Raw genomic sequence first — 25,101 nt, 5'->3', positions numbered from 1 at the left:
GATTTCATAGTATAGTGCACCTATCAAAAAAGGTTTAGGGCTGGGTTGTAGCTCAGTGGTAGAGCACTTGCCTAGCATGTGTGAGGCACTGGGTTCAGTCCTTAGCACCACATAAAAATAAACAAAGGTCCAACAACAACAACAAAAATTTTAAAAATAGGTCTAGTGTGCATTAATATGTACATGTTTTTATCTTTGACTTTCACCTGACTTTCACTTTTTCAAACCCAAAGAATTTTCAGTTAGAATTGATTTAAAAATCAAAATCTAAAACACTTGAAAACTACATTAAGTATTTCTACATGTGAGTTTCTACTCAATTGATTTCAGACATAAAAGTTACTTGTTACATGGGTCTGAATATATATAAATAGGCAGCAAGAGTCATATAATTTATTATGGTATTAAAAAAAGAAAATGTTAATTACCCTGATTGTATCATTATGCTATATATATATACACACACATATTCAATTACAATACTGTGCCCCTTAATTATGTACAAATAGTATATATTTAATAGTAATATTAAACAATAAATTTTTTAAAGAAAAACAAACCTATTATGGTATTAAATCCTATGAAAGGTTAAATATACCAAATAAACACATTCTAAATTTCCCCTGGATTGAAAATCATAGTTCATGCCCTTTCCTACTAACAAATGTCTCCTACCACAAATCCTATATTTTATACTCTAGTAATTTTTTTTCTACTGGAAAGTGCTATTCCTGGAACTCTGCCACTCTCATCAAAAGAAACTGCAACAACAATGCTATCACATTTGTTTGCTTTTGAAATATGTGAGGTAATCAACATTAATAAAAAAGAGAAGAAGAGAGTAAGGAAAAAAACCTTCAGTTTCTCACAAATATAAAAGTATTAAATGTGCCACTGTGAAATGAGAGAGTCAATATTAATAGAAAATTAGAACTATCTGAAACAAGTCAAGAAAACCAATCAACATTGCAAGTGGCCTTTAATTAAACTTTGGAGTGTACCAGAAGATCAGGCTGAAGGGCAAATATCTTAAATCACACAAGGAATCTATCACTGAGAAAAAACAAAGAATATTCTAAGAGCCTGATAACAGATATAAAATGAATTTGCAGTATGTTATAAAATACTAACAGATACTTTTTGAAAATTACTCCAAAGTTTCTATTTTGACAAGTTTATGCTTCAATATTTGCAGAGTTTAATTTTCTTACATAATGTCAAAATATAAATCTAGCTAAGCACTTCCATAATAAACAGTGAACAAGATTTTTAATTATTTCATTTTGTTAAACTACAGCAATTAATATTTCACTTGTATTATCTCACAAGGATTATTTGAAAAGTTCAGTGTAAATTGGTCAAATTTTGATTATTTAAATTGATACATCTTTTAGTAATTTCTAACTCATATCAGTTGGCATATTGTTTATTCATACATATGTATATCCATTCATTCAACAGTTACTGATTGAGTACATATCTGCCAGGTACTCTTCTAGGAGTTGGGTACACAGCAATAAACAAAATGAACAAATATTTTGGCCTTTTATTTTCTTATTCTTTTTGGGTTCCTGGTTCCTCCTCAGTTGTAATAAAACCTTAACTTTCCCTCTTTTAAGCAAAATTTTAGCTCAGCACATGGTCATTCAGCTGCATAGTATATAACACAGGTCATCAGCTAAGCCATGTGACTAAGGTCTGGATAAGGATGGGAACAAAGGTGGTAAAAGCAACATCTCACATGCTTGAAAAACAGCTGCATACTCTACTTCCTCCTGCCCCCTGAATCAGTCAGACATAGTGGTCGGCATGCTTTAACCACAAAGAATAGAAAGGCTTGGAGATAACAAAAGAACAAAGGGAAGGAACCTTGATCCTTAAATAACCCTGCAGATCAAAGCAGTCCTGAGCTGGCCATTTCAGACTCTGGAGAAAGTTAACTATCATGGTTAAGTCGCTGTTGTTTGGTTCCTTTAAAATAGCTGAATCAATATAGTTGTGTGGTAGCCCATTCTTCGTCTTCTATATTATTTTGAAATAAGAATAATGACCCTTAATTTACCTGGAGTATATTTTTTAAAGTCCTCCAAGAAGCCATCCTTGGCCTACTTCATGCCATGATTACATTAATCATTGCTTTTCTGTAACTTCTATATCTTACATATACATTTATATACTGCTATACTTATTACATGTAATTTACTTTTGCATCTATCTCCTCCACTAGGTGTGTCCTTCTTAAAAAGAAAAACGGCATGTCACCGGCAGTGTGCCTACTACAATCAATACTCAATAAATATTTGTTAAACAGAACTTATACATCAAGTTGTTCTTTGTTTCTTATTAGATTATAAATGAGCTAATAATAATTTTTCTTGTTCAGAAACAAAAGTTCATGAGAAGTCATTATATGAGAATAATTTTTTAAATACATAGGATACACTAAGTCTCTAATATTTCATGGGTCAGACAAAATCAGTCCCAAATATAGGATAGGAAAGGTTTTATTTTCAGTAGTTAGCAAGGAATCTGCATTATAAACACTTTAATGTTTACAACACTTCAATGTAATCATCCTTCGGTGACAACAGTTCTTGTCAATTTCATTCAGCAGGTACTAGTAAACAGCGCATATGATACAGGTAAGTTATACAAGGTTATAAAGGGAACCAACAGGAGACCACCCCCCAAAAAAAGAGTGGTGGAGGATCAGAGTGAGCAGGGCTAAGAATGAGAACAGAAAAGGAATGAGAATAGCAGACAAGCCATTTGAGTAGCACATGCCTGTAATCCCAGCAGCTTTGGAGGCTGAGGCAGGAGGATCACTGGTTCGAGACCAGCCTCAGAAACTTAGTGAGGCTCTAAGCAACTTAGCAAGACCCTGTCTCTAAAAAAAAAAAAAAAAAAAAAAAAAAATTAAAGGGCTGGGAATATGGCTCAGTGGTTAAGCATCCCTGGGTTCAATCCCCAGAACCAAAAAAAAAAAAAACCAGGTGGACAGATGAGACTCAGGATGTTCAGAAGAATAAAATAGATTACATAGCTATCTAAAATATGCAGGTATTAAAAAGAACATAGCTCAGTGGCAGAGCACTTGTCTTGTATGTGTGAGGCACTGGGTTCAATCCTCAGTACCACATAAAAATAAAATAAAGGCATGCTGTCCATCTGCAACTATGGGCTGGGGGAGGTGGGCATGGCAGCCCACATTAAAGTCCAGGAAGCCTGAGGAGAAAAAAGAAGAACATGGTATGGGTTGATTCCCTGAACTCCTCCTTCAGTTAACCCTGCCAAAAAGGGTGAGAGGAAAAAAAAAAAAAAGGACATGGCAGGCAGATCTCTTTACATCTTCAAAGATATTCATGCTATATCTATATTTTCGTCCACTGAAAAGAAGGTTACGGAGGCTGGGGCTGGAGCTCAGTGGCAGAGCGCTTGCCTGGCATGTGTGAGGTACTGGGTTCCATCCTTAGTACCACATACAAAATAAGCAAATAAAATAAAGGCATGCTGTCCATCTACAACCACACACACACACACACACACACAAAAAAAAAAAAAAAAGAATGTTAAGGAACTATATATGTGGCATAAAAATTTGCACATAAATTAATTTTTAAGGGTATTTATGTTTTACGCCTTAATATTTCTATAAGGACTAACCAAGTATTAATAGATGTTCCACAGGAAAACAACTGCAGGGAGAGACTTCAGTGTTTCCTTATATACTTTCATGAACTGTCTAAATTTAACCATGTACACATATTAATCTGAAATTTTTTTAAATATCAAGAGAGTTATTTGAGGGCTGGGGTTGTAGCTCAGTAGTAGAGCACTTGCCTGGCATATGTGAAGCACTGGGTTCAATCCTCAATACCACATATGTATAAAGAAAGAAAGAAAGGTCCATTGACAACTAATAATTTTAAAAAGTTATATGAATAACTGAATTGATAATTATATTGTTTTCTATAGTATAAACATATTGATACTTTTAAAATTATTTACTATCTGAAATTATACTATTTAGATTATAAACATTGACCAGATAGCTGTGTCTCAACTTCACTTTCTGAGAACCCATATTAGTTTAATTTCCATTTCATGCAAAGAGCCATTGGGGAAAAATGTAGGAGAAATACATTTTTCTTCTTTGTAGCCCTTTTAGTTTTATACTTTAAAATCTTTTCTTTAAATATGATCACTTAGCAACTTACTTTTATTTCCAGCCAATTATGATCCATGGCCAAGAGAGAAAGTCAATGTTGACATGATACCAATATAACTGGTAAAAAACAAAATATTCCAATAATAACTTGTTCTTTCTTCATCATGTTCAACATAGTGTTTAAATGATTTTCACTGATAAAGAGTATTTGATTTGAGAGCACACAGAAATAACCAATTTCATGAACTATGTACATTTCAGGTACAAATTGTAGGAAAAATTTAAAAAACTAAATGAAACAAATTTATCTAACAAGTACTGCTGACAAATGTTACATACTAACTGCCACAGTCTGGCTGGGCACAAATCACGAGCCACTCACAGCTTGTAGATTCAAACAGCAATTCTTTATTCCTGATCTCACACCGGCCGTCTACAAACACGTTCTGGGGAAATCCACGTTCTCTGCCCAAATCCACCTCCACTGGGCTTCTGTCTCCCAAATATATTCTGAATCGCGTGAGAACTCAAGGGGAACTCAGGCAGCAGGATACGCCCTATTCTAAACCGGGAACGCCCTAAACTCGGATTATCCTAAACCGGGAACACCCTAAACACGGATCCGCCCTGGTCCTTGAGCAAGGTCACCTTCCAATAAGCAACATGGGGGTACGCTGGCAAGGAAATTGTCATACCTACTTGGCTAATGGCTCCCAGCATCTCCCCCCTTCTGATTAATTAAACAAGTAATGTGGCTTAAGGACCGTGTCCAATTCAACATATGGTTCTTACCCGTCATTGGAAAACTGACCTTTAGGTGTCAGCCTCCTGTCTTAGGTTGATACCACTGCAACTCGATCATACCCGTCACTGACTACCAGTCCAGCATACAGCCATACTTGTGGATAGGTCTATGCACCAGTGGGGGGGTGAGGTTCTTTGCCTCACCTCTGTGAGCACTTGCAGCTGGGGATGTACCTCAGTGGTACAGCACTTGCCTAGCATGCACAAGGTTCTGGATTCAATCCCCAGACATTAGTAGCTGAGTTCTAATCTCAGGTATTAGACACCCATTAGATACTAATCAAGAAAGATCATTCAACTGATTGTATTTATCACTTTGATACAGAAAAAAAAAATGTAGCTTAAAGTACTCAAGATCAATTTCATAATACCCTGACACTAGAACTAGATCTTGAAGCAATGTGGCAGTAAGATCCTTTAGACAATCATAACAAGAGACATCAAGATGATTTAGCTAGATACAGTACATAGGCAAACAGAAACACAAAACTAATCTCTTGTTAACTCAAAAAATCTTTCTATATTAGGGTTCATCAACCTTTTCTGTAATGAGACAGATGGTAAATATTTTAGGTTTTGCAGACCACATCTATTCTCTGTAGTATATTCTTGTTTTGTTTTGCTTTGTTTTTGTGTGGTGCTGGAGATTGAACTCGGGGCCTTGTGCATGCAAGGCTAGCACTCTACCAACTGAGCTATATATATCCTAGCCCTCTTGTTTTGTTTTGTATAACATTTTAAAATGATAAAGACCATTCTGACAGGCTGTACAAAAGCAGGCCATAGCCATGACTAAATCTGGCCCACAGGCTGTTGTTCATTGATATAGTTCTTTTATCCAAAATGAAGAGGACCTTTAATAAGCATGTGATATTGTCAGTGCCCTTATTGTACACTCATTCTTAATCAAATTTTCATAAACACAGGCTGCAAAACAAGACAAACAAAAACCTCACATTTTCAATATTCCCAATTGTACAATGAAAATAATATCACATGAAAACCACATTATTCTGCTTAAAACTCTTTTTAAAAATTTTACTGCATCTCTGATAATTATAATAATAAATTCATTGAACACTTGGTTTTGTATCAGATACCACAGTAAATAGTGTAATACTTTTTAAATAACTTATTGAGTTATTCTTGGCATACTGCACATTTTTAATAACTTTACTAAGGCATAATTTGCATATTACTCATCAATTTCTAATGTACAATTCAATAATTTTTAGTAAGTTTATCAAGTTGTACAACCATCACCATTAATCAGTTTAATGCATCTTCATCACCCCAATATCATCTCTCATGCACATTTACTGTTAATGCCTATTTCTTCCCACTCCCTTCCCAAGGAACTACTAATCTTTCCTATGTTTTTCTTCCTCTGGATATATCATATAAATATTGTCACGTAAATGGTTTCTGTATCTGGCTTCTTTCCCTGAGTATAATATTATTAAGGTTCATTCATATTGTAGAATGGATCCATAGTTTGTTTTTCTATTATGAAGTAGTATTCCATTAGATGTGCTGCACTTTCTTAAAAGATACAATTTACTAAGTTTTGACACATATACAATCATGATATCACCCACATAATAATCATTCATTTCCACAACTTACTGTGCCCCTTAATAATCCTGCTACCTGCCATTCTCTATCCACCTCTGTCCCCAAGGCAACCATGAGTCTGCTTTCTGTCACTATATAGAAATTTGCATTTGCCATAATTTCGTATAAATATAATCATACAGTATATATTTTTTCTGACTTCCTTTATTCAGCATAATTATTTTAAAATTCATCCATTTTATTGTACATATTGATCTTATTATTATTCCTAAAGAATATTTTTGTTGATGTATTCATCTATGATAGCTATTTAGAATGTTTCCAGTTTGGAATTTTTACAAACAAACCTGATATGGACTTTTGTTTCTAAGTCTTTGGACATGTTTTCAATTCTTGTAAATATCTAAAAGTGGAAAGGCAAGATCATATAGTAGGATCAACTTTTTAAGAGAAGGACAAATTATTCACCAAAGAGATTGCATCATTTAACATTCCCATAGTATATGAGTGATCTAGTCCCTCCACATCCTAAACAACATGGTCAGTTTTTTAAATTGTATTCATTCTAATATATGTGTACTGACAGTTATTTATGGTGTTAACCTATGTTTTCCTAGTGACTAAAGATGTTGAGCATCAGTGCTGGGGTTGTGGCTCAGTGGTAGAGCACCTGCCTAGCATGTGTAGGCACTGGGTTCAATCCTCAGCACTACATAAAAATAAATGAATAAAATAAAGGTACTGTGTCCATCTACAACTAAATAATAATAATAATAATAAAAAAAAAGATGTTGAGTATCTTTTCATATGTTTGTGTCGTAGCTCCTTGGTGAAATGTGTTCACATCTTTTGCCAAATTTTTAAAAATTGGGTCTCTTTAATGGGTTTGATAAGTTTTTTAAATATATTCTGGATTCATCAGATATATTCTGCCAGTCTTTAATTTGTCCTCATTTTCATAATGCTATCTTTACAAGAACAGATTTTTAATTTTTATGAAAGGGCAACTTATCAATTTCTTCTATGGATATTTTTGGTGTCACATCTAAGAAATAATTCCCAAACCCAATTTTTTCTTTTAGAAGTATTGTTATTTGAGGCTTTATATTTAGATTTTTGATATATTTTGAGTTAATTATTATAAAGGATTTGAAATGTGATTCAAAGTTCATTCTATTATATGTAGATATTCAACTGTTCTGGTACATTTTGTTGAAGACTGCTTTATGTGGTTTTTTCCACTAAAAATGTCTTTATACCTTGTTGATATTTTTTTTGTCTTTTTGGGGGGAGGGGTCTTCTACTCAATTGACTGTTTTTTCTCTAAACATCAATACCACATTGTCTTAACTGCTGTACCTTCATAAATCATATATATCTCCAACTTCATTATTTTTCAAAGTTGCTTTGACTATCTTAGATCTTTCACATTTCCATATAAGCTTTAGAATCAATTTCTATTTTTTTGAAAATAAGTTTTGAATGGGAATTTGAGAATTTAATGAGTCTATTGATTCCCTTGGGGATAACGAATATTTTACTAACATTCAGTCTACTAATTCATAAACAAAGTACATCTCACCTTTTATTGGTATCTTTAATTTCTTTTTTTTTAAACTATTTTTTTTATTGGATATTCAAAACATTACAAAGATAGCAGAATCACATCGGTTACAGATTCACATTTTTACATAATACAATATTAGTAACTGTTGTATTCTGCTACCTTTCCTATCCTCTACTATCCCCCCCTCCCCTCCCCTCCCCTCCCATCTTCTCTCTCTACTCCATCTACTGTAATTCATTTCTCTCCTTATTTTTTTCCCATTTCCCTCACAACCTCTTATATGTAATTTTGTATAACAATGAGGGTCTCCTTCCATTTCCATGCAATTTCCCTTTTCTCTCTCTTTCCCTCCCACCTCATGACTCTGTTTAATGTTAATCTTTTCCTCCTGCTCTTCCTCCCTGCTCTGTTCTTAGTTGCTCTCATTATATCAAAAAAGACACTTGGCATTTGTTTTTTAGGGATTGGCTAGCTTCACTTAGCATAATCTGCTCTAATGCCATCCATTTCCCTGCAAATTCCATGATTTTGTCATTTCTTAGTGCTGCGTAGTACTCCATTGTGTATAAATGCCACATTTTTTTTATCCATTCATCTATTGAGGGGCATCGAGGTTGGTTCCACAGTCTAGCTATTGTGAATTGTGCTGCTATGAATATCGATGTGGCAGTATCCCTGTAGTATGCTCTTTTAAGGTCTTAAGGGAATAGTCCGAGGAGGGCAATAGCTGGGTCAAATGGTGGTTCCATTCCCAGCTTTCCCAGGAATCTCCATACTGCTTTCCATATTGGCCGCACCAATTTGCAGTCCCACCAGCAATGTACAAGAGTACCCTTTTCCCCACATCCTCGCCAGCCCTTGTTGTTGTTTGACTTCATAACGGCTGCCAATCTTACTGGAGTGAGATGGTATCTTAGGGTGGTTTTGATTTGCATTTCTCTGACTGCTAGAGATGGTGAGCATTTTTTCATGTACTTGTTGATTGATTGTATGTCCTCCTCTGAGAAGTGTCTGTTCAGGTCTTTGGCCCATTTATTGATTGGGTTATTTGTTTTCTTATTGTTTAATTTTTTGAGTTCTTTGTATACTCTGGATATTAGGGCTCTATCTGAAGTGTGAGGAGTAAAGATTTGTTCCCAGGATGTAGGCTCCCTGTTTACCTCTCTTATTGTTTCTCTTGCTGAGAAAAAAACTTTTTAGTTTAAGTAAGTCCCATTTGTTTATTCTTGTTATTAACTCTTGTGCTATGGGTGTCCTATTGAGGAATTTGGAGCCCGACCCCACAATATGTAGATCGGAGCCAACCTTTTCTTCTATCAGACGCATAGTCTCTGATTTGATATCAAGCTCCTTGATTCATTTTGAGTTAACTTTTGTGCATGGCGAGAGGAGGGGATTCAGTTTCATTTTGTTGCATATGGATTTCCAGTTTTCCCAGCACCATTTGTTGAAGATGCTATCCTTCCTCCATTGCATGCTTTTAGCCCCTTTATCAAATATAAGATAGTTGTAACTTTGTGGATTGGTTTCTGTGTCCTCTATTCTATACCATTGGTCCACCCACCTGTTTTGGTACCAGTACCATGCTGTTTTTGTTACTATTGCTTTGTAGTACAGTTTGATATCTGGTATCGCTACACCTCCTGATTCACACTTCTTGCTTAGAATTGCTTTTGCTATTCTGGGTCTTTTGTTTTTCCACATGAATTTCATGATTGCTTTATCTATTTCTACAAGAAATGCCATTGGGATTTTGATTGGCATCGCATTAAACCTGTAGAGAACTTTTGGTAATATCGCCATTTTGATGATGTTAGTTCTGCCTATCCATGAACATGGTATATTTTTCCATCTTCTAAGATATTCTTCTATTTCTCTCTTTAGGGTTCTGTAGTTTTCATTGTATAAATCTTTCACCTCTTTTGTTAGGTTGATTCCCAAGTATTTTATTTTTTTTCAGGATATTGTGAATGGGGTGGTTTTCCTCATTTCCAGTTCAGAAGATTTGTCGCTGATATACAGGAATGCCTTTGATTTATGCGTGTTGATTTTATATCCTGCCACTTTGCTGAATTCATTTATTAGCTCTAGTAGTTTCTTTGTAGACCCTTTTGTGTCTTCTAGGTATAGGATCATATCATCCGCAAATAGTGATAATTTAAGTTCTTCTTTTCCTATCTTAATGCCTTTAATTTCTTTTGTCTGTCTAATTGCTCTGGCCAGTATTTCGAGAACTATATTGAATAGAAGTGGTGAGAGAGGGCATCCCTGTCTTGTTCCAGATTTTAGAGGGAATGCCTTCAGTTTTTTTCCATTTAGAATGATGCTAGCCTGAGGCTTAGCATATATAGCTTTTACAATTTTGAGGTAAGTTCCTGTTATCCCTAGTTTTTCTAATGTTTTGAACATAAAGGGATGCTGTACTTTGTCAAATGCTTTTTCTGCGTCCATCGAGATGATCATATGGTTCTTATCTTTAAGTCTATTGATGTGGTGAATAACGTTTATTGATTTCCGTATATTGAACCAGCCTTGCATCCCAGGGATGAATCATACTTGATCATGGTACACGATCTTTTTCATATGTTTTTGTATATGATTTGCCAGAATTATATTGAGGATTTTTGCATCTAAATTCATTAGGGATATTGGTCTATAGTTTTCTTTCTTTGAGGTGTCCTTCTCTGGTTTGGGAATCAGGGTGATATTGGCCTCATAGAATGAATTTGGAAGTTCTCCCTCTTTTTCTATCTCCTGAAATAGATTATGGAGTATTGGTATTAGTTCTTCTTTAAAGTTCTTGTAAAACTCTGCTGTATATCCATCCGGTCCTGGGCTTTTCTTGGTTGGTAGTCTTTTGATGGCTTCTTCTATTTCCTCACTTGATACTGGTCTGTTTAGGTTGTTTATATCTTCCTGATTTAATCTGGGTAGTTCATATGTCTCAAGGAATTTATCGATGCCTTCACTATCTTCTATTTTATTAGAGTATAGGGTTTCAAAATAATTTCTAATTATCTTCTGTATTTCTGATTTGTCTGTTGTGATGTTGCCTTTTTCATCCAGTAAGCTAGTAATTTGGGTTCTCTCTCTTCTTCTCTTTGTTAGCGTGGCTAGTGGTCTATCAATCTTATTTAAAAAAACCAACTTTTAGTTTTGTCAATTTTTTTGATTGTTTCTTTTGTTTCAATTTCATTGATTTCAGCTCTAATTTTAATTATTTCTTGCCTTCTACTGTATTTGCTGCTGATCTGTTCTTTTTCTAAGGCTTCGAGGTGTAGTATGAGGTCATATATTTGTTGGCTTTTCCTTCTTTTAAGGAATGAACTCCATGAAATGAATTTTCCTCTTAGTACTGCTTTCATAGTGTCCCAAAGATTTCGATATGTTGTGTCTGAGTTTTCGTTTACCTCTAAGAATTTTTTAATTTCCTCTTTGATGTCTTCTGTAACCCTTTGTTCATTCAGTAGCATATTGTTTAATCTCCATGTGATGTAGGGTTTTTCCTTTCTCATTTTATTATTGATTTCCAATTTCATTCCATTATGATCAGATAAAATGCATGGTAGTATCTCAACTCCTTTGTAATTGCTAAGATTTGCCCTGTGACATAATATATGGTCTATTTTTGAGAAGGATCCATGTGCTGCTGAGAAGAAAGTGTATCCGCTTGATGTTGGGTGGTATATTCTGTATATATCAATTAAGTCTAAGTTATTAATTGTATTATTGAGCTCTATGGTTTCTTTATTCAACTTTTGTTTGGAAGATCTGTCCATTGGTGAGAGAGGTGTGTTAAAATCTCCCATGATTATTGTGTTGTGGTCTATTAGACTCTTGAACTTGAGAAGAGTTTGTTTGATGAACGTAGCTGCACCATTGTTTGGGGCATATATATTAATGATCGTCAAGTCTTTTTGGTGTATGGTTCCCTTGAGCAGTATGTAGTGTCCTTGTTTATCCCTTTTGATTAACTTTGGCTTGAAGTCTATTTTATTTGATACAAATATGGACACCCCTGCTTGCTTCCGGGGTCCGTATGAGTGATATGATTTTTCCCAACCTTTCACCTTCAGTCTGTGTATGTCTTTTCCTATCAGATGAGTCTCCTGTAGGCAGCATATTTTGGATCTTTTTTTTCAATCCATTCTACTAGCCTATGTCTTTTGATTGGTGCATTTAAGCCATTAACATTTAGGGTTACTATTGAGATATGGTTTGTATTTCCAGCCATATTTGGTTATGTATGATACTTAACATGATTTGTTTTTCCTCTATGCTTGTTTTTTCCTTTACTGTACTACCTCCCGCTGTTGGTTTTCATTGTTATTTTTCATTTCCTCTTCCTGTAATGTTTTGCCAAGGATGTTTTGAAGAGCTGGTTTTCTAGCTGCAAATTCTTTTAACTTTTGTTTATCGTGGAAGATTTTTATTTCATCTTCAATCCTGAAGCTTAGTTTCGCTGGATACATGATTCTTGGTTGGAACCCTTTTTCTTTCAGGTTTGAAATATGGTGTTCCAGGATCTTCTAGCTTTCAGAGTCTGTGTTGAAAGACCAGCAGTTATCCTGATTGGTTTACCCCTAAATGTAATCTGCTTCCTCTCTCTTGTGGCTTTTAAGATTCTCTCCTTATTCTGTATGTTGGGCATCTTCATTATTATGTGTCTTGGTGTGGATCTCCTATGATTTTGTATATTTGGTGTCCTGTAGGCTTTTAGTATTTGGATTTCTTTTTCATTCTTTAAGTCTGGGAAGTTTCCTAGTATTATTTCATTGAATAGATTGCTCATTCCCTTGGTTTGGACCTCTGTACCCTCTTGTATCCCAATAACTCTTAGGTTTGGTTTCTTGATGTTATCCCATAATTCTTGGATGTTCTGCTCATGATTTCTTAACATTCTCGCTGAGCTGTCTATGTTCTTTTCAAGTTGAAAAACTTTGTCTTCGTTGTCTGAAGTTCTATCTTCCAAGTGTTCTACTCTGCTGGTAATGGTATCTTTAATTTCTTTCTACTATATTTGAATTTTATAGTGCATTCATCTTTCACATCTTTTGTCATATTTATCCTCAAGTTTTCATATTTTTATAGTATTATAAATGACAGTCACTGTTTTTTGTTTCTAATTGTTACTGCTGTACAGAAATGCAAATGATTTTTATACATGGAGCTTATCTACTTCAACAATACTTAACTCATGTCTTTGTTCTTTTAGCTAAATCATATACTCTATAAATAATGGCAGTTTTACCTCTTCCTCTATTCTAGATGCCTCTCTGCCTGTTTCTTACTCTGCCTAAAATCCAATATAAGGTTGAACAGAAGCATTAAGAACACATATCCTAATCTTGTTTCTAAACTTAGGAAGATAACAGCATTTAGTCTTTCACCAATAAATATAATGCCAGCTATTGGTTTTTCTTAGATACCTTTTATAAGGTTAAGGACACTTGACTTTTGGTGGTGGTGCGGGGGTGGGTGTTGTGCTAGGGACTAAACACAGGGTTTCATACAGGTTAAACACATGTTCTACCACCGAGCAGTAGATCTAACCCAAAGGACACTAACTTGGTTTTCCTTGGTTTGCTGAGATTACTTAATCAGCATTTGGATTCTGTCAAATGCTAGCTCTGTTTCTACTGAAATGATCATATGGCTTTGGTTTTATAATTTGTTAAAAAAATGAATTAAAATGATTATCGAATCATAAACCAACCTTGTATTCCTACAGTGAGCAGTACTTGATTACTGCTATGATTTGAATATGGTATGTCCTCTCCAAAACTCAAGTTGGAATTTGACTGTCATTGTGACAGGGCTGGGAGGTGGGGCCTGTAAGGGGTAATGAAGTCATTAAGAGGGATTAATACCTTTCTCATTGAAATGGATTCATTCTCCAGAGAGCAAGTCAACTCCTAGTGTTCTTGCCTCTTCAACATATGTCTCTTGTCCTTTCACTTTTCTGCCATCCTGTGGTGTAGCGTGAGGCCCTCACCAGATGCTGGCACCATGTTCTTGAACTCTCCAGCCTCCAGAATCATGAGCCAACGTAAACCTCTATTTTATATAAATCATCTAGTCTCAGGTATTTTTTTATGTGTGTGTCGGGTGCTGGGAATTGAACCCAGGGGCAATTTATCACTGGGTTACATCCCCAGCCCTTTTAATCTTTGACACAGAATCTCATTAAACTGTCCGGCTGGCCTTAAACTTGCTATCCTTCTGCCACAGCCCCATGAGCCACTGGGATTACAGGTCTGTGACTGTAATCCTGGCTCAGTCTCAGGTATTCTACTACAGCAATAGAAAACATTCTAAGGCAGTCATGATAAATTATACTTTTTATATATCACTGGATTTTATTTATTAAACTCAGTTTTAAATGTTTACATGTATATTCATGAATGATGTTGCACTGCAGTTTTCCTTGGTTTTGGTATCAAGATAATGCTCATTGGTTTTGTCGCATAGGTAAATCAGGTCCCTGTAACACATCTTAGCCAGAAGAAGTAAGTGTGCTACATAGTTATTATGTTATTACTTCATCTAATCATTCCTAGCCTAGGTAGTATTTGTCATTACTATCACATTACATATGGCAGAAAAGAGGAAAATAATCAAGACTGACAGCAAGGAGGCATAGTTCTTTCTAAACTGGAACTAGGATTTTAATCATGACAGCATGAATCTAAAATCTACTCTCTTAATCTCCTACTATACTATAATATTAAACTTATACTCAAGAAGATTCTCTTTAAACACGTAGATTAATTTCTTTTTATTGAGAAAAAAACATTTAGTCTCCAAAAGATCCAAGTACTCTGATCTGGAGCTCATGTCTTACTCTCTATAGTATTTATTAAAAAAAAAAAAAAAGTATAAAATGCCATGGTTTCTTACAATTTAAGTCAGGATCTATATAAACTATACTACTGAATATACTCAACTATTACTTAAGAAAGGATCTTATAAGGATATTCTATAATCCCAAAAGATCAACCCAAACTATTACAATAGGTACTACCCTCTTACAGTTTTATCTGATCTTTAACCACATTGTGAAATATGAATTATCATAGATATTCTGCAGATGAGAAAATTTGAAAAGCAACATTAAGAAACTTGCTTAATATCCCTTAAATAGCATGGCAGATATTCAAACTCAGGTCTCTACAGCTCAAGAAAAGCTCCTTAAATACCGTGTCTGTTTGTTTGTTTGTCAGATTCCAATATTTTCAACTCTAAGAAAAAAAAGAAGCACTGCCAAGGGCCTTTGGAAACAAAGAAATTTCATCATCAGATTCCAGCAGAGCTCAGGCCAAGTAAATTGGATCTGAGCTTTGATGATAATGTGGCAAGTAGACACTTCTCAACCTTTGACTGCAGTAAGCCAACTTTATTTCCTTTGTAAAGGGAAGTTTTCCTACCATGAAACTAGCTGAGTGCTTTTTCTTTATTTCTGAATATCTAAAGGTGGACATAGCTCAATTCACTTGGATCACTAGCTATTGTGTATGATGCAGAATTCCTCTTAAGAGTCAAATGGGAGGAAAAAGAGAAAAAATAGAAGCAATTCAAATTATTCTAGTCACAAAACAAGGTAGAATAGGGGCAAAAAAAAAAAAAAAAAAAAAACTGAATGCTTAAGAATATTCAAGGTCCAGATCCTACCTATTCTTCCTCATTTTAGCAGTGAAACCTTGGAAAAGTTTCAGACTCTATGGGCTTCCAAGTTTTAATCTATAAAATAGGGATGATAATTTTACCTCTCACATACTTAAGAATTAAAAGAGAGAATACACAAAATGTGTTTAGAATAGCACCTGACACTTGATAAGCACTTTTTAAAATTATTCTATCAGTATTATATTATTCCTATAATTATGGACAGAAAAAAATTACATGTTATTTAGAGATTGTTTGTATTTGCAAATAACTTGTTTCTAATGCCTGTATATTGAAAACATCATTCTATAATTCTGACAGGTCAATATTAGTGTCCTAAAAATGACATTGGAAATTGATTTCTAGTATCTTCTGTAAGTAGACAAACAACTTTGAAAACAAACAGAAATGACCAGAAGAGCTGGGCACAGTGGCTCATGCCTGTAATCCCAGCAGCTTGAGAGGCTAAAGCAGGAGGATTCACAAGTTCAAAGCCAGCCTCAGCAATAGCTAGGAGCTAAACCAACTCAGTGAGACCCTGTCTCTAAATAAACTACAAAATATGACTAGGGGTGTGGCTCAGTGGTTGAATATATCTGAGTTCAATCACTGGTACAAAAGAAAAGAAAATAAATAACCAGACATAAATTATTAAGACAAGGTAAATTTTTCAATTCCATTATGTAGTATTAAATACCCACTATGTGCTCAGCATTATATAATGTTCTATAGAATACACACAAGATCTAAACCCAACTCTCAATATGCTTAAATTACTAGGGAACAAAAATACATACTTAGAATAAATAGATAAGGCAAAATATAAGCAAATTCTAGTGAATACCCAGTAACTCTGGATGGAAGAAGTCCTCAAATAAAAAAATTCCATGTGTATATTTAATGCCATTCTTTTTTAAATTTTTTATTCTAATTTGTTATATATGACAGCAGAATGTATTACAATTCATATTACACATATAGAGCACAATTTTTCATATCTCTGGTTATATACAACATATATGCTTAATATTAGTTTCAAAAGCAAATGCAAATGACTGGTATATTACAATATTATAAATTATTAATAAATTAAATAAAAAAGGATTATTTAATGAATTTCCACCATAACTTACTGTGGCTATTTTGGTACTGAGAAAGTTCTCCCTTTCTTCATCTACATGAATTTCATGTCCAGTTTTAAATAATTCAAGCATTTTAGGGATGTCACGGCCAATGGAATCTGATTAGAAAAATAAAAAAAAATCCCAAATTATCACTACATCTAAAAACATAGCAAAAATTACTGAATGTGATAACCATATATTCCATGTGAAGATACAGTAAAATAAATTGTGGCAGACAGACTTTAGAGTGGCCCTTGTGGTCACAATTTCCTGTGCTCATGCTCTTGAGTGATTTCCTCCACTGTGTGTGGATGAAGCCTGCAACTTCCTTCTCAGGTTATAATGTCACTTACTAAAGAAAAGAACAAAATCAAGGTAAAAACTAAGAATGTTCAAATTATACAGAAGATTCAAAAAATAAACTATATAACCACTATGATTTAGTCATTATCATTTTAACTCAGAGTTAAGACACAAAATGCATTTGTATTTCAGTATACTGAAATACTAATATATGCATAAAAGTGTTTCTTTTTCTCTGCATCTTTTCCAGCCTTTATTATTATTTGTGTTCTTGATGACTGCTATTTTGACGGTTGTGAAATGAAATCTCAGTGTAGCTTTGATTTGAATTTCCCTAATTGCTAATGTTGCTGAACATTTTTTCATGTATTTATTGGCCATTTATATTTTTTTCTTGAGAAGGATTTGTTTAATTCATTTACCCATTTATGAATTGGGTTATTTGACTTCTTGGTTTAAAGTTTTTTGAGCTCTTTATACATTCTAGATATTAATCTTTGGTCACAAAAGTGCCAGCAAAGATTTTCTCCTGAAGCAGGAAATTTTATGGTAAGTTTGTAAACTAAGAGGGATTATACAGGAAAGCAGGAAAAATGAACAGTGTAGAAGGAGAAACAGTGTCCTCTTATAGGTGAGTAAAAGTGGAATACCTTGCACAAATGACCAGAGGTGGCAGTTAGTAGAAGCATAGAGAATTCATTTGAAGTGACAGGAAGGAAGACAGTGTTGTGGGTATATTCAAGTATCACTGAATGATTCTTGAGTTCTTGTACTAAGTACAAGCCTGGTTGCTATGAAAAAATAACTTTAAAAGCATAGGTGTATGTTAAATATGAAGACGTTTAAACAGACATAGTTTAACCAGGTGTTTCTCTTTTCTATACCATTATTAACATCCTACTGTTTATTGTTAAACTATGTCATACTGTTTAGTACTCAGTTACATCAGAATGTAATGAATACCTTTTCAGTATTTGTTCCATCTCTATGTCCCTTATCTCTCAATTAGATTGTAAGCTCCTTGTGGGTAGTTGCTTTTCTTCATGCTGAAGTGCTCTTGAACCGTACTGAACAACTTCTGAGATAATACTTGGGAGTAATGTATGGTGAAGGTATATTTGCTCTTCATGTAATCAGATCCTCACATTTACTCACGAAGGGAACATTTGGCTTGAGGCACCATGGAAGTTTTGTCCCTCTCCTTCTCTCTTTTTAAAATTGCAGTACTGGGGATTGAACCCAGCGGCACTCTACCACTGAGCTACATCCCCATCCCTTTTCAAATGTTATTTTAAGACAGTGTATTACTGAGTTGCTAAGGTTGGCCTTGAACTTGCTGTGCTCTTGCCTCAGCCTCCCAAGTTACCATGTCCAGCATTAGGAAATAGTGTGTCTTTAGTGGCACATTGCTCACTGTATTTCTTACCCTTCAAATATTTCACATTTTCTACACGTTTTAAATTATATTGTATTGTGTACACATACAAATATTTTACAACAAATCCCATCAATCTATATAACTATAAAGCACCAATTAAAAAATATGAAAAAAAAGAAAATTTACCATTTCAATACAAAATAAACTAGCCTCCTATGACTTTATATTGCTTTCCAGTTACTATCTAATACTCTTCTTAAGTGCATTAAGGTCTCATAAAAATTGTTCATGACCTTTGCTCCATTTCCTTTTATACGTATTCTATCAGGTTATCCTTCCCAGCATTCCACCAAGAATAATATTGTGAAAGTCACCAATGACTTGCAAATGGGCAAATCCATTAGCCATTTCTCAGTGTTCATATGACTTGATCTATCAACAGCAAGTCACAGAATATCTTTCCTCTTTCTATAACACCTTGATTTCTCCTCAAACACACATATTCACTAGCTGGCCCATTGCTTTTTATCAACTTAGCCACCCTCATTTAGCTGACTTCTTCCAACATTACTATCTCTGGGCTCAGTCACCTGACCTATTATTTTATCCTTGCACCCTACCTACGTGATCTCATCCAGACATCTGGCTTTAAAAACCAGTTAGTCATTCCTAATTGCAAATTTACATCTCCAGCTATAACATCACTCATGTTTTCCAACCACCTATTTGATATCCCCATGTAGATGCAGATAGTTAATTAGTGAGGTATAAATGTGACAAACATTTGCCAGAGAAATGAATAAATGACTTCATAATTTTGAGCTTAATATTATAGTGATAATGTATGGTAATTAAGTAGGAAAGAACAGGGTTTAAGAAATAAAGAATGTTTACTTTCATGGCACATATATTAAAACTGGAACGATACAGAAAAAGATTAGCATGGCCCTTGATCAAGGGTAACAGGCAAATTTGTGAAGCATTCTGTATCCTGTGTTCTGTATTCTCCTAGAAAATGTTCTAGAATTTCTTGAACCTGGTTCAAAGTGAGTGCAACATCAACCCAAAGACAACCTTAAACTAGGCTTTAAGCCTTCAGTCTTTCTTCTAGTTAAAATCGTTGATAAACAAGACATGTCCAAAGTGAATAAGTTTGACAAATCAAAACTGAATAAAATTAATACTGAAGGGAAAACAAATATATGCTTCTCTCAAAGAAAACTATCCAGCAGGAGAAAGAATGTTCCCAAACATTGGGATTTCTTCCCAAGAGTAAATTTCAACATTGCCTGAGAGCCTTGGCTTATTTTTATAAACCTGTAAGTTTGTATAAATTTTGGCTTCTCGTCTGTACTCCCTGGCTAAGAGGTCAAGAGTAGTCAATGTTCACTTAAATCTATATTTTAAACGTCCTATTTGTACATAAATTCCAGATGGTAGATGCTGTCATATAATCTCACCACTGATGACCTTTGTATGTGTGGTACCTGCGCCCCCTACAGGGCAAGCCAATTTTAACTTAGAAGAGGTGTTTTCCACTGCTTCTTCACCTTCCTGAAGGTGCATATCTTTACAGCTTCTCACAGTGTACCTTCATTTCTAATGTACCAATAAAATAATATTTTAAAAAGACGAAGTTCTAGAATTTCTTGGCTTTTCCCTTAAATTTGGTTTATTTTCCATTTTAGATTATTTTTTGTGTTTGATAAGAGGAAAGGGACATCTGGCATTTAAGCACCATTCCTTGAAATTTTTATTATTTTTCCATATAATTTTGGCACCTTTGATGAAAAGAAGTTGACCAATGTTTGATCCACATTCATCTATCGTTAATGCCATACAACACTGTTCTGATTACAATAGTGCTACGCAGTGAAGTCTTTTGTTAAAAATTTTTTTTAATTGTCAGTTGGCTTTCTGGCTGAGGTTACATCAAGTCTAGAAAAAGTTGGGTATAATTCCATGTTAACAATATTATGTCTTTAAATCTATAGCTACAGTGTATGTCTCCATTTACTCAGGTATTCTTCAAACTTTCAACAACTTTTAGCAGTTTTCTGTGACTAGCTCTTGCACAACTTTTGCTCAACTTAGTCCTACATATTTTGTTTATCCTCATGTGAAACTGTTTTATAAATCTCATCTTGTCTGTTAGTAGTCTATAGAAATGAGGTCGATTATTGTTGCTGGATCTTGGCATAATTTATCTCGAAATTTACTTATTAGAAATCACAAGAATACCTTAAGATATCATCTGGAAATACAGATTTCTTCCTTTCCTAGTATATGCCCTTTACTTCACTAACCTCTAGTACAATGTTAAATGCAGGTGGTGAGAGCAAAGATCTGTGTCTTGATAGTTATTTCAGGTAGAAAGCCTTCCATCTTAAGAGTCTCACCATTAAGAATGTTGTTTTTGCATAGTTATGTTTTGTCAAGTTGAGGAAATCCATTTCTATTTCTAGTATTTTCAGCATTCTTACCATAAACAGATGTTGGAGCTGGGTATGGTGGCACATGCCTGTAATCCCAGCAACTCAGGAAGCTGAGACAGGAGGATCACAAATTCAAGTCAGCCTCAGCACCTTAGCAAGGCTCTAAGCAACTCAGCAAGACCCTATCTCAAAAAATAAAAGGTCTGGGACATAGTTCAATTCCATACGTTCAATCCCATAGTTCAATCCAACATACATACGTTTATTTATTTACTGGTACTTCTCTGCATCTAATCCTCTTTCATTCTATTAACACAGTATATTATACTGATGTTTGGATATAAAATCAATTTATTCCTAAAATAAATCTCCTTGGTTGAGCTATATGAACCCTTATGTTTATATTGCTGGATTCAATTTGCTAATCCTTTGTTAAGGATTTTTGTTGTTGCTTCTATGCTCATGAGAAATAATGGTCAGTAGTTTTCTTATGATGTCCTTGTCTGGCTTTGATATCGGGGTAGAGCTCAGCACATAAAATAAGTTGGTAAATGGTCTTTTTTCATTATTTTCTAAAAGGGGTTGTAAGCTGGTTACATTGGCACATGCCTGTCCCAATCCCATTCCCCCCCACTGCCCACTTGGGGTCCTTCCCTGAGCTTGCTCCCTCCTTCCCTCCCTCCCTCTCTCCTCCTCCCCTCCCTTATTCCCTCCCTCTATGCCCAATTGCTCAAAAATTTTTAAAATAATAATAAAAAGAAAAATATTAAAATCTCCAACTGGACTTGATTACTATATTTCTCCTTTCAATATTGTCCAGTTGTGTTTCATATCTTCTAGGGCTCTTTTTAGATGAGTAGGTCCTATTAATAATTTGGAATATCCATCTTTTTCTCCAGTTAACATTCATCATCTAAAAGGTAAACCTTGTAATATAACCAATCCAATTCCCTAATACTTATTGTTTTCATGGTATATCTTTACCCATCATTTTACTTTCCCTTATTCGTGTGATTAAAAATATATTTCCTATAAAAGCATGTAGTTGGATTGCTTTTATATCATCTTATAATCTCTGCCTTTTGAATGGAATGTAAAGTCCATTTCCAAATGACCTAATAATTATTGTTATGACGGGATTTTTTATTTTGGTATTTATTTTCAATTTGTCTCATCCTGTTTGTTCCTCTGTTCCTTCTTTATAGTAAGCAACCTTTTGTTTTAAATGAAAAAATTAATATATCATCTTTATTTCTCTTTCAGATGTTTTTCTTTGCTCTAGTGATCACAATGTGCACATGTATTTATTATAAATTATTCTGTTAATAGACAGTAAATTTAGTAAATAGTAAATTTGTAAATAGTAAATTTGTGCTTGCCAATTAATCCTCCCCTACCCACTTCACTTTGCAATATTATTGTCATACCCAAACCTGCTATACCTCCTGTATATCTCATTTTTTATTGATTTTTTAAAAAATAAACAACAGCAGAATGCATTACAATTCTTATTACATATACACAGCACAATTCTTCATCTCTCTAGTTGTATATAAAGTATGTTGACACTAATTCGTGTCTTCATACATGTACTTTGAATAATGATGTCTATCACATTCCACCATCCTTGCTAATCCCCTGCCCCGTCCCTTTCTCTCTCACCCCTCTGCCCTATCTAGAATTCTTCTATTCCTCCCATGCTCCCCCTCCCTACACCACTATGAGTCAGCCTCCTTATATCAGAGAAAACATTTGGCATTTGTTTTTTTGAAATTGGCTAACTTCACTTAGCATTATCTTCTCCAGCGCCATCCATTTACCAGCAAATGCCATGATTTTATTCTCTTTTTTTGCTGAGTAAAATTCCATTGTGTATATATGCCACATTTTTTTATCTATTCATCTATTGAAGGGTATCTAGGTTGGCTCCACAGTTTAGCTATTATGAATTGTGCTGCTATAAACATTGATGTGGCTGTGTCCCTGTAGTATGCTGTTCTTAAGTCTTTTGGGTATAGACCGAAGAGAGGGATAGCTGGATCAAAAGGTGGTTCCATTCCCAGATTTTGAAGGAATCTCCATACTGCTTTCCATAATGACTGCACCAATTTGCAGTCCCACCAGCAATGTATGAGTGTGACTTTTTCCCCACATCCTCGCCAATGCTAATTGTTTGTCTTCGTAATAGCTGCCATTCTGACTGGAGTGAGATATCTTAGAGTAGTTTTGATTTGCATTTTTGATGAACATTTTTTCACATATTTGTTGACTGAGGTTCTGAGAAATGTCTGTTTAGGTCCTTGGCCCATTTGTTGACTGGGTTATTTGGTGGGTTTTTTTGTTTGTTTGTTTGTTTTTGTTTTTTTGTGTGCTTAGCTTTTTGAGTTCTTTATATACCCTAGAGATTAGTGCTCTGATATGTGAGGGGTAAAAATTTGCTCCCAGGATGTAGGCGATCTGTTCACCTCACAGATTGTTTCTTCTGCTGAGAAGAAACTTTTTAGTTTGAGTTCATCTCATTTATTGATTCTTGGTTTTAATTCTTGTGCCACAGGAGTCTTATTAAGGCAGTAGGGGCCTAATCCCACATGATAGAGATTAGGGCCTACTTTTTCTTCTATTAGACGCAGAGTCTCTGGTTTAATTCCTAGGTCCTTGATCCACTTTGAGTTGAGTTTTGTGCATGGTAAGAAATAGGGGTTTAATTTCATTTTGTTGCATATGGATTTCCAGTTTTCCCAGCACCATTTGTAGAAGATGCCATCTTTTCTCCAATGCATGTTCTTGGCACCTTTGTCTAATATAACTGTAATTTTGTGGGTTAGTCTCTGTATCCTCTATTCTGTACCATTGGTCTACCATTCTGTTTTGGTGCCAATACCATGCTGTTTTTATTACATTGATCTGTAGTATAGTTTAAGGTCTGGTATAGTGATGCCACCTGGTTCACTCTTCCTGCTAAGGATTGTTTTAGCTATTCTAGGTCTTTCATTTTTCCAGATGAATTTCATGATTGCTTTTTCTATTTCTATGAGGAATGCCATTGGGATTTTGATCGGAATTGCATTAAAATATATATAGTGCTTTTGGTAGTACAGTCATTTTGATAATATTAATCCTCCCTATCCAAGAACAAGGTAGATCTTTCCATCTTGTAAGGTCTTCTTTGATTTCTTTCTTTAGGGTTCTGTAATTTTCATTATATAGATCTTTCACCTCTTTCGTTGATTCCCAAGTATCTTTTTTTTTTTTTTTTGAGGTTATTGTAAATGGGGTAGTTTTCCTCTTTTCCTTCTCAGAGGATTTGTCACTGATATACAGAAATGGCTTTGATTTATGGGTGTTGACTTTATATCCTGCTACTTTGCTGAATGCATTTACTAGTTCTAAAAGTTTTCTGGTGGAGCTTTTTGGGTACAGAATCTATAGGTATAGTCTTGTAGGTATAGAATCATATCATCAGCAAATAGTGCTAATTTAAGTTCTTCTTTTCCCTGTATATCTCTTTAAGATAATATTCACTGGGCTACTCATGACCAAAATTAGTAAATTATACTAGATTTCTTGCACTCCCTTATACCTTATATCTAGTCAATTACACCTATTAAGTCTAGCTCCTCAATAAGCCACAAAAACCTTTGTTTTCCATCTTCATTGCCACTTCCAGATTCTTTTATCATCTTGTATCTAGACTACTGTAATACTCTCTTCACTGGTCTCTGTTCAAGTCTCACCATTCCCATTCAGCCACTTACACATTCCCTGAAATATTCATTCTAAGAAAATTTTATCCTATTCTTTTGAGCACTGGTTTTCAATGGCTCCTACCTATACAGAAGATGAAATCTAGTCTCTATGGAATGGCACACAAAGCCCTCCATGACCTGGCTCACTGCCTATCACTGCCTAACCCCATTAAACACCACTATCTGATAACATTTTATGTACTAAATGATAGAAAGCTACTTATAATTTCCTGAACACAACTGGCTCTCTCATAATTTTGTGCATTAATAAAAGCCATTTCTTCTGCCTGGAATGTATTCCCTATGCATGTTAGGAAAGCAAATACCTACTCATAC

The 25,101-nt window shown here is 34.6% G+C and overlaps 1 protein-coding gene and 1 non-coding gene across 2 annotated transcripts in view; one reads left to right on the top strand and one right to left on the bottom strand.

Moving 5' to 3' along the window:
• The window catches only part of Mrpl1 (mitochondrial ribosomal protein L1), an 87,853-nt gene that overhangs the window by 29,518 nt on the left and 33,234 nt on the right, over window positions 1-25,101 (bottom strand). Inside the window, exon 7 of the mRNA XM_076864745.2 lies at window positions 16,913-17,019. Within this exon, the coding sequence (XP_076720860.2) occupies window positions 16,913-17,019 (107 nt within the window). The remainder of the gene's footprint in view (window positions 1-16,912; window positions 17,020-25,101) is intronic.
• On the top strand, window positions 19,473-19,578 carry LOC143406658 (U6 spliceosomal RNA). Its single transcript, XR_013092288.1, has one exon. It is a non-coding gene; the product is annotated as a U6 spliceosomal RNA (small nuclear RNA).

Source organism: Callospermophilus lateralis, chromosome 8, assembly GCF_048772815.1.
Source record: "Callospermophilus lateralis isolate mCalLat2 chromosome 8, mCalLat2.hap1, whole genome shotgun sequence".
NCBI lineage: Eukaryota > Metazoa > Chordata > Mammalia > Rodentia > Sciuridae > Callospermophilus > Callospermophilus lateralis.
Note: the sequence above shows the minus strand (reverse complement) of the source record. Positions and strands in the feature narration are given on the sequence as shown.